Source organism: Raphanus sativus, chromosome 4 (genome assembly GCF_000801105.2).
Source record: "Raphanus sativus cultivar WK10039 chromosome 4, ASM80110v3, whole genome shotgun sequence".
In the NCBI taxonomy this organism is placed as follows: Eukaryota; Viridiplantae; Streptophyta; class Magnoliopsida; order Brassicales; family Brassicaceae; genus Raphanus; species Raphanus sativus.
This window is the reverse complement of record NC_079514.1, coordinates 43,645,554-43,656,423: the sequence shown is the minus strand read 5'-3', so window position 1 is coordinate 43,656,423 and position 10,870 is coordinate 43,645,554. Positions and strand designations below refer to the sequence as shown.

Below are 10,870 nucleotides of genomic sequence, written 5' to 3'. Positions count from 1 at the left end.
ATAAACATAAAATCATAACTCTTCACTTGAGATCTTTTGGTAAATGAAACAACTTTAGAAGTTACGTTTCAAAAAAGTAAACAACTTTAGAAGTTGCAAATCTTGGTTTTGTTTGCGTTTCAACGGCAATTCAGTCTAGAAAAGTGTCTTTTTGATTTGGAGATAGAGTGAAACAAAGATGAATAAGTGGTTTTAAATCATGGATTCTATAGAAATATTGACTCTAAACTCTGGATGGGAAACAATTGCAGAGTGATCAGTGAGTTTTGGAGAAAATGTATGTTTTATGAGATTGAGTAACTCCACATATGAACCATAAATTAAGATATTAGTGGGTTGAGTATACAGAATAGATGATGGGGATACACATAAAGGAAATATGGCGAGAGGAAACATCAATACCGCGATGATGGTGAAAACAGACAAGGGACTAATTCAAAGAGAGAGACTCTTGATGAAGTCGTCTCGTGGCTTGGTGCAGTTGGTACGCTGCGGTAGTTAAATCTATTTTGGAACTCATTTTCCAGGAAGTTATATATTCTCTATAGAAAGGAATACCCGTCTTCACTACTCTGTTCTAAAACCAGCACTTGTTCTTGTCATGGAAATACAATTGCAAATTAGGGTTCAACTCCTTGGTCTTGATCAAGATACTGCTTCTAACAGTCTGACTTTGGCTAATGTGAACCCTTCATCAAATCGTGACTCTCGTGCATCTTTCTTGTCATTGTGGTTTGACATGTTCCAACACTGAATTATCTTTTTTATCATTTTATCTTCTAGCTTCTACTTCACAAACATTTTCTAATGATTTCTCTATTTTTCTCATGTTTCAAGTTGTAATTATGTCTCAGATGAGAAAATAAATAAAATCTTTTGAGAAAATAAACATTTTTTAATGCTTTCTCTATTTTTCTTCTGTATGACAATAAAATTGAACGAAAGTAAGAATAATGACGAAGGAAAATGATGAAGAAACAATATATTAAATCTTTTGAGAAACGTTGTGTCTGTTGCGCACAAAAAAAAAGAGAAGCGTTGTGTCTTTCCAAACGTAAGGACATACCGTTTGGACAACCGATGATGTCATGTATTTAAATGTAACTTAAAACTTAACCATTAGATTGAAAAACCAAGTAATCTCTACCGTACGATCATACAACTCTTATTTTCCTATAAAAAAATAATGACCTCAATGGAGACAGAAACTGGGGGTTTGCTATTATATATAGATAGATGTTAATGTTAGTCTCGTGGAACTAAAGCGACCGGATCTATAGAATTGATTGAACCTTGTGCCTGGTGTGACTGACTCACCCAAAGAAAACCGAGACCTTTCTCTTTTGTTTCCTAGAGTGAAAACTCTTACATATTCTTCTTCGCTATATAATATTCTTATAGAAAAAATGGCCACAGCCTAGAGAGTCTAGAAAACAAACATACCATATCAGCATCATCAACAACTTTGTGAAACCTTCCTTAACGTTTTTGTGATTTTATCTCGGAGTCGCTTTATCTTAGAACGCATATGTGCGTTTGCACCAAAATAAGATTCAGCGTTTGACAGCATTACATCCATGTCGTGCTTAAACGATCCCATACTTCTGTAGTACTGATTCTCTACTCTCTGGTGAATCAGCTCTGGGTATAAAGGAACTGGGAACCTGCAAAAAAAATTTTAAGTGTAACGATGCTGAGTAGAATCATAACGCTACTACGTACATAAGAATATCCACAGGTTTGATCATATGACTTGCCAAAAATAGCACAGATGAATTCAATTTATGGGGGAGATTTTGAAAGAGTCAAATTGCAGAAGAGAGCAAAGCGTACCTATTGCAGAAATCCATCTTTTGAGCAGCTTCGTTTAGCTTTTGGATTCCATAACTATCCTGAAAAATATTTTAGTAAATGAAACAAGTATCGGTTGACAGGCAAGCAAAGGAAAAAAAAAAAGAAAGATAGAGAAGAGAAGACAAAAAAAACCTGATGTTTGCTGATTGACTTCACTAGTCCAGCAAATAAAGAAAGCAGTTTATCTCTTGATTCTTCGTCCATAGTAGAGTTTTCCCAAGGAAACTGGGGATTGTCAAACTCCCAGGGGCTGTGGAGATTCGTGTCCCCAGTTTCATAGACAACTTTGTATCTCTCCCATGGACTGTCCGGGAGGTTAGTGGACTTAGCTTCTGAAAACTCAATCCTTCCTTCCCACCAAGCACCGGCTTCACTAGATTCATTTCTCCACCACACACGGCATTCATCACCTATTTCCCAGTTTGTCTTGATTGCAGCATCGTATCGAGTCTTCTCCACAATAAAATCCGGGAAATTAATGAGGTCAGGTAGTGTTAGTTGGAACTCTTTGCGGGAAGAAGAAGAATCCAGGACCCTGAGAGTCATTTTGCAGCAGCTCTCCCCAGAACCAGGATATGTATCGTAGTTGAGTTTCTCGACTTTACAAAACTCTACCGCTCCTAGGTTTCGAGGAAGGTACCTTGATCGGTCGTTGTCATTTAATTCTCTATCAAGGAACTCTTGATGACCCTGAGAACGACAACCAGAAAAAAGTTGATTTACTCCAGATCTAGGTAATTAATACATGAAAGTCACAGAATCACCAGCCAAAAGAAAAGGACAAACCTGCTTGAAGTAAACAACTTCATCCCCTAGCTGGGGTATATAACGGCAGCCTTCCTCGTGTTCTGACAACATCAACCATGAGACTTTCCTTGACACATTATCCAACCTAATCCCAGTATTCAGACTTTGTTTGCTGGTGCTTGCAGACCGGGACCCAGCTCTTGAAGTAGAAGGCCATTCTTCAAGTGATGCACCATCATACACGCTTGTGGACGGAATCCCTAGTTTCTTTACTTTACCTACGGATCCAGAGCCTGACCTCAAACGTAATACACTGTTTCTTGCAATAGACTGACTTGAAGTGGCCTTCAGTCTCATGGATCTCTTCCTACGTATCACATCGGCTGTAGCTTCTCCAAACTCACAGTCATGTGCAGGAGAGTATCTAACATTATCTCTCACAGGTTCAGAATCCATAACAGGATTCATGGAAGAGGGAGCTTTAGATGCAAGACCTTCTCCACTATCTGCAATATCATCTGCCACCTCATCAGGCTCTATTTTTGGAGGGCTGCTGGGGTGCCGAAGCTTTAATCTCAGTCGTCGAAATTTCTTTGGAATAATCTCCTCGACTTCCATGGAAGTATCTACATCACAGTGACTTAGCTGACTAGGTTCAACTCTTGACAAATCATCATCCCTGCAAGAGAATACAAGGAATTAGATAGTGGAAATTTAATATGAGTATAAATCTAACCAGATTTCCCGTACCCATTAAATGTTTGGGCTTCTACAATGTTCTCAGACTCGGTTAATTCGGTTGATTCACAAAGAGAAATCTCTTCCCTCCACTTGCACATATTTTGGTCCTGATCTGAAGATTTTATAAACTGATTATTGGCCTTTTCTCTCTGTGGCGTATTCATAGAATGGGGCATATCCTGACACGTAGACGCATCTTTTGCATCTACAGAACTTGACCCAGCTTCCCTAGAGTATATACCAATCACTTTATCGTTCTCCTCCAAAGATTTCGAAGAAACATGCTCCAAATCAGCTTGATTCATTACACCTCTCTTGCTTTCCACAGACTCTGTTGGCTTCTTAACCGAGATCTTTACAATCAATCTTTTCTTTTGTTTGTCATTTGAAAGAGATTCAAGCTTCTGAGATGGCTTTTCCAACTGTTGCAAAGGTGATGCGCTTCTATCAGAGTCACTATTGGATGAATCATCAACGTCATCCGAAGAGCTTCCAGAAATTTTTGAAAGCAAGGACCGAGCATTTTGCGCGGCTGCTCTTTGCGGTCGTGATTCCTTGACATCAGAATATCTTCTTTTTGAAGCCTTCACGCCAATTCTTCGGTTCTTGGTTCTCTTATTTCCAAATTTCGAGCTATCAATCTCATCCAAAATCCTCTTATCACGCCTTCCAAATGAAGTAGCCACATCAGCCTAAGAAAACGGGAGTTAGTCAATAGATAACCAAAAAAAAAAAATCGCAGGAGTTGAACAAAACATACTCTATGATATTGTCTTCTTCTTTTCCGATGAGAGCTATTTTCGTAAATATTTTCAACGTCACTGTCCTCGGAACTGCACTCAAGTTCATTTGAAGAGTTGGAACATGGGCTTGCCTTAGCTCCATCAGAGGAAACTTCAGCATTGTACTCCGAATCATTGTCATCACTCAGAACTTCATGTTCTGGTTCCCAGTACATCGCATCTATAAACTCAGGCAGTGGCTCGATCAATCTATCCAGATCTGCCAAAGGAGGCATAATATAATCTTGACCTAGACTAAAATCAGGGCCAACGGAAAACTTTATCGAGGAAGGACGCCATTCGACTCCTAATGCACCCAGTCTGCGTTGCTGAAACATTGTCTGGTCAGGTTCTGGATACGGAATCATACCTGAATTTTTTTTAAAACAAACACCAAGAATATGTGCAATGAATAACCAATATCTTGCACAAATGACATAAATATAAGCTTTTGGATACAAACTTGAATCACAAAGTAGATCTTGAAGATTTCTCCGATGGGGAAGAAGCTGAGTCTCCTGCATCATGAAAATTATAGCTTTAAATTTAGTCAACAATCAAACTGGAAGGATATCAATTATACATCTCCGCCTTTTTAATTCGGAAAATGCATAAAAATGTGCATGGCTCGGTGAGCCATCGTAAAAAGAACGCAACAATAACTAGAAGCAAAACAGGAGATACACGTATTTGAAACCAACCTGATCAAGAACATGTCCATTGGTATCTCGAATAAGAGGACGGTAGTCACCAAGGAAGAACTTCACAAAACAAGACAACACAAAGGATCAGAAAGCAATAGAGGATGACTAGAAACTGCAGCCATATATAACAAAATGATTATGCATTTGGGATGCAAAATACACCAACCTGGTCGTATTTAGCAGCTTTTTGAGACTCTCCTTGTCCCGTGTTTAGAAAATATATCTGGCCAACTTCATCTGAAAGCACAATAGATGTCCCATCTCTACACAGTGCCAAGGACAAAAACATCTTGAGTAATTGATTCCATATACTTCACTCGACTAAATAAATGATTTGCAAATAGATATCTTGCTAAAAGAAATATGCACCGGAAATGCATAACATGATGTTTCCTCTAGTTTCAGACTCAATAGTCGAATGCATGTGTCAACAGAGAATACTAAAGATCTTATCCTGCATGTTCCATCAGTCACTTACTGTGAAAACTTTCCATCAACCAACTTAAATCGCCCGATATCGTATACTTTGATTGGTATACCCTCCCATATCTATGAAAAAATATCGAAGGAGGTAAGTGATGCTACTAATAAGAACAAGGACTATTCTTTGCCAGGAAAAAAAAACGAAACTCACATCCCAGATTATTGTTTTCCCATCATAGCCGGCGCTCATAGCTATCCGTGGATTGAAAGGGTGGACATCCAAGACATAGGACTACCAAAAGGACAGAAGTAAGACAGATCATATACGATATTAGTACTTCCCAAAGCAAGTTGTGGGCTGAACTGAAAACTTGAAGATAAACGCAATCGAAAGAATGGACATTCGGAGAAGTTCGACATCAAATGAGAACTACAATGAAGCATACAACCTTTTTCTTTTTACGAAACCTAATATACATCTGGCCCCAACTAAGATATCAGGATAAGGAGTTGAAATTTATGTCACTATTACCGATTCACTGTGGCCTGTTAAACAATGCACTAAGCTACCATCAGCAGCATTCCAAACACAAATCCTGCAATCTGAACAAACACCGACACGTTAATGGAAACAGAAGACCGTAGTAAGTTCACGTAACACAAACATGTGGCAAAAAAACACCGCTTTTAAGTGCTTTGAATTTAACTAATCACGATTGAAACAAAATGAGACCGGGAGAAATTCATCAAAACTGAAAATCCATGCATTACAGTATTCCTCAATGATACTTACCCATGATAGCGGCAAGTACGAAACGATTATCCAGGCTCCATATAATCATATTGACACCCCGTGGTGTTGGAAGAAGCCTCTGGCGTGGCCCTCCTCGAGGAGGTTGTGGAGGAAGTGGAGGAGGTGGAACCTTCAAATGATATCCTTTCATCCAGCGTCCAGATTTCCCCTGAAAATGTAACATAGAGAAAGTTGTGGAAACTGATGACTGAGGAAACTGACGATTGAGGAAACTAATGATAGAATCACAAATATGATGTCATGAGCTTGTAATGCACCATTCCATTCCGCCATAGATTGAAGAAACTTACATGGAATTTACGTGATCTTGGTGTCCATATAATTGCACTACCATCACGAGAGCAGGTTACTATGTTGTCATGACAAAACCTAATTAATGAAACGTATTAGACCTTAACCAGATCCAAAGTAAAAATAAAAGGAGATAGTGCAATGGCTATAAGTCCAATAAAATGAGAAACAAACCAGGAATTCTTAAACTTTGGGTAACAATCTTCCCTCAGAGTTTCAGTTGTAGAAGATCTTGGAGCCACAGCACAACCACTACAGAAAACACTCTTTTAGATTTTTTTTCCTTGTTTTCTAACCAAAAAATGCATAATCTAAGAAAGGCACCAGTTCACTGGAAAATACCTAAACTGCACATAGTTGACATCATTCTCATGGCCACGTAGAACATCCAGCTCATGAGTCGGCTGTTCAGTATCATCCAAGTTAGATTTTGAGGCACTCCAAACCTGCAAGATTATGGAAATACTGACAATCAGGACTAACAAGTAAACTTAAACCAAATATCACCTCCACAGTTTCCACATCACGAAGGAGGATAACTAAAGTTAGAAATTTAACACTGACCCTCGCATTGCTGTCAGAGCTACCCGTGACGAAAATGGTTCCATTAGCATTGTACGCACAACATAGTATTTGATGACTCTTGGATGCATTGCTTGTGGATGCCGCGTTAGAAGATGTAAAATTGCTTTTTCCTGAGTGAGATTTTCAATGAATACTATAACCGAATATATTTTAAAAAATTGAACAAAATATAATAGTGTACCACCTCCTTACCAGTGCCAGCATCCAACGGATTTGGAACATAGATTCGAGGAAGCCACTGAGAGTACCTAGCATCCCAGATCCGACAGGTTCCATCATCTGATGACCTACAGAGATAAGAAAAGGCACAAATAGCTGAGTACCAATGTACGAAGCAGTATGAAACATCCAAACTGAACATCCAAGGGGTGGTCTTGAACAGATAAAAACAAGTTTGAAAGGAACTAGTTAAAATATAAACATATTAAACAGAACTCACGATAAGAGCTGGTAAACCGACGCCTGTCTGGGACTGAACGCAATCGCAGTAACAGCTCCAGTATGTCCCCGCAATACAGAAATTGGCATTCCATCAGGCAACCTCCACTGTCAAAAAGCAATAATATCTAACTGACAATTGAATAAAAATTGGGTAGACATTATAGACTGGAAAATTGCATTCTTACAACTCGAATTACAAAATCGTTTGATGCTGATGCTACCAAAGCATTGTTTGAACTAACGGCCAAGTCTGTAATGTCACCCTACAGGAAACACACATAGGCGATAATTAAATTTTACAGACTGGTCAACAATTCTTGTCGTAGAGAAATGGAAAACAATAGCTCACTTCATGCCCGCGGCAGCTAGCCAAGCAAAGCGCAGTTTCCATTGACCAAATTTTAACAAGCCGGTCATCGGAACCAGTGATAACATATCTTCCAGAGCGATCAAATATAGCTGTGTAATAAGAAGGAAAAAAGCCATATTGTTATCGTTCTACCCAACCAAAACATTCTGTAAAAATAAATGGTGCTCCTACGATGGACATACTGCATTGTGACTTCCAGATACTATAACAAGATTGGTATAAATTTCTAAGGTTGCACAAGTAACAAAACAAAGTATGGAATTCCCACAGACCAGAGATCCAACACAATGGATGTATAATGGAGATCATACCGCAGTAAACAGCATTACGATGTCCTCTGAGCTTCTTTATATTTTGCATCTTCTGAACCATTGTTGATGGTTTTGCAATTGCATGACATGCTGAAATAATGGACGGAGCACGGTGGTGTTTTCTGAAACCACCTCCAATTTCTCTAAGACTTAGGCCACGCACTTGATCGGCATGCATATGCGGCCAGCGTAAGTATGATGCAACATGCCTAACTTTCTGAAACTCTGTAATTTTGTCTTCACAAAGAAAAAAACAACGACTCAAAAATCAATGGCCTAGTGAAAGAACTGGAGAGGTTAGAGAGACTTTCAAGTTAAAATATCCCTGACGAGAGACTTAATCTCTCCTGCATGGGCTACTTCAGAAAAAATCCAAATATAAGTCATGTTACCAAGGAAAGACTATCGAAACCAGAAGAAAAAAGTTCTAATATGCACAGCCGTAGAGCCATTACTAAGTTTTATGCATTTATGGGATTCTTTTCAAGTCCCAGAAACAAAGACACGAGGGACACGTTGCCCTTAATGGCAGCGATTCATTCTACAAACAACGTGAGAACAAAAACAACTGAACAGCATGCAAAAGTTTTTTAAAAAAAATCCTGTTTTCCAAACATCATTTCGACAAAGTACCATGCTTTTGATATTTTTATTAATTTAATGGATAAGCATATCAAATCGAGACAAAAAAAAAGTAGAAGGATAGGAGTTACTACTTACGATCCACAAGTGAAAAGGAGCCAGATCCCAATAGCGTTGGAACATCAGCAGCATTAAGAGTATTTCCTTCAACTCTCACGTGCGAAGGAAGAGGTGGGTTTAAAATCAGTTGTTTGAGAAGCTTCACCAAGTGATCCTTTTCAATATGAGGATACCTGTCCGGAAAATAAACATGATGACAAAAGTCATGGAAGGACAAAAATAGTTGGCACAATTAGAGAAGTGGAAACCCTCAAATACAGCATGCAATATTCTGATGGACCACACATGACAAATATCAGAACATTTCAATAAGGTATGGGAAGGCCTCCGTAGTAACTCAACAATGAAAGATGTGAGTAAGAAGAAAACTAACCTCTCTACTAAGTTATCATAACTCAAAGGGAAGGAGATGCCATCATCGTCAGCACGCCCAGTGCAAGTTCCACTTCTTGACCACCAGGAATGATATCTACGGGGCAAAAGCCCTTTTTCCAAAATTTCATCTCTCAGGTGCCCAAAGGTTCGATCGCAGGGGCCGGTAGAAAGGAAATGCAATATTAGGAAATAAACTTCTCTAAGGTCCATATCTACATCGGCTGGCGAAGAAGAATGGCAAACAAGTCTCTCCTGTCGCTGAAGAGGAACATTTGCTGGAACGGAACTGGAAGTGTCCATACAAGGAGTAGATGATTTGTGTATCCAATCCATGTTAACTTGTCCTGTGGAGGAGACACAACTCAAAGATAAGACTCCTTAACTGGAGCATGCACTAGAGTAAATATATAACTAACTCAATTTCAGAGTAGAAATGACAAACAGATGATAGATTCAAAACTTTTAAAAAACCAAGACATTCCATGAAAATAAACTAGGGTTATCTTTTTTTATTGGAATCTGAGGTAAGGTTATCTCTTCTTCCCTTTCCACCCACACAGGAGATGATCATCTACTAATCTATTGAAACTGACCCTTACACGAGGCCTGAAAGAGACTTTACCCTAAACCCAGCGATTGAAAAGTTGATTCACCTAATCTAACATCACAAGGAATTGGATCAGAAAGCATTGAGACACAATATTACAAGCTCCCTTTTAGATAATGCATCAGTAAGATCAATGCGATTCGAACGAGAATCAAAAATCACCGAGATCGAATTGTTTATTCCCCTCATACAAATGAAATCCAGCTAAAAATAGAAGCTAGGGTTTAGTTAGGTAAAGAGCTACCCACCCAGCACGCACTAGATATGGAAATGAATCTCACGATTCCTCGTTTCAACGATACGATTCCAAAGGACGAAAACGATTGACGATGAGCAGAGAAGCAACGTTTACATTCAACGAATCGTCTGCGTCTCCAGGTACGACATCGCCAGGACCGAGCGAACCAAGGAGGAAGAAGCTAACCAAAGGAACCACTGACGCCTTCCTTCCTTCCTTTTTTTTTTCCACCGGTGTGAATTTTTTTTTTCTGGGTGATGCGATAGGAAGCTTTTTTAACAGGGAGAAAAAAAAAAGAAACTCGGCTACGTATGTGTTAGAAGACATATCTACCCTTAACTTGCTCTGGCATTTTCCTAAACCGCCTCGAATTTCTAAGGGTGCACATGACTTTTCGCAATCAGTGGTTGCCGGGACAAACCTTATGTCTGCTTATGTTTTCTTAAATTCGTTTTTTACTTAATAACTTAATTATTTTACCGGTGAATTGATACTGAGACGGCGCCGATGCAATTTCCCGTTAATCTCTACTTTTTCTTACCGCCAAAAATATATATTAGTGAACCAATTCAAACTTGCAAATACACCATCAACACTAGTTCTCATGTTTTCTTTTGTTTTTGTATACAATTCATTTATAATCCATTTTATTGAAGATCATAGATTTCTAACCAACTTTTATTATACATGTTTGTTACATTTCAAAATTTTCAATTTCAGTTTAGTTAGTTTACGATTTTTTCACTTAAATCATTGTGTTATGTTTCTTAGGGAGTTAAGGTTAGGAAGTAGGACCATGGGATGGCCATGAACATGGTCTATATGCCGAATCGGCCCATGTTTAACAAAGCCCAATATGTTCGTGCAGCCGATAAGTGTTATCCA

General features: G+C 38.8%; 1 protein-coding gene across 2 annotated transcripts; it reads right to left on the bottom strand.

The window, feature by feature from the left end:
- Positions 1–1,249: 1,249 nt before the first annotated feature.
- Positions 1,250–10,245, bottom strand: LOC108854865 (uncharacterized). Of its 2 annotated transcripts, none has more exons than XM_018628531.2 (25): positions 10,100–10,245; positions 9,139–9,484; positions 8,784–8,938; positions 8,064–8,300; positions 7,732–7,841; positions 7,568–7,645; positions 7,381–7,487; positions 7,134–7,228; positions 6,921–7,051; positions 6,699–6,802; positions 6,531–6,608; positions 6,356–6,434; positions 6,045–6,213; positions 5,784–5,854; positions 5,463–5,543; positions 5,307–5,377; positions 4,995–5,091; positions 4,826–4,885; positions 4,588–4,642; positions 4,103–4,494; positions 3,352–4,034; positions 2,641–3,280; positions 1,987–2,544; positions 1,834–1,892; positions 1,250–1,664 (listed from the first exon to the last, which is right to left on the bottom strand). In XM_018628531.2, the coding sequence occupies exons 2-25, from the start codon at positions 9,471–9,473 to the stop codon at positions 1,457–1,459; spliced, it is 4,653 nt and encodes a 1,550-aa protein (XP_018484033.2). In that variant the 5' UTR covers positions 9,474–9,484; positions 10,100–10,245; the 3' UTR covers positions 1,250–1,456. The 2 variants fall into 2 exon arrangements, with proteins under 2 accessions (XP_018484033.2, XP_018484032.2); XM_018628530.2 differs by having other exon boundaries at positions 9,996–10,244.
- Positions 10,246–10,870: the final 625 nt, after the last annotated feature.

Bases quoted from the DNA above. Each gene is read 5' to 3' on its own strand.
- LOC108854865 (XM_018628531.2), bottom strand. From the start codon at position 9,473: ATGGATTGGATACACAAATCATCTACTCCTTGTATGGACACTTCCAGT. The intron at 7,488-7,567 runs GTAAGAATGCAA...GCTTTTTGACAG, and splicing joins ACGATTTTGTAATTCGAGTT to TGGAGGTTGCCTGATGGAAT. The intron at 6,803-6,920 runs GTCAGTGTTAAA...ATAATCTTGCAG, and splicing joins GCTCTGACAGCAATGCGAGG to GTTTGGAGTGCCTCAAAATC.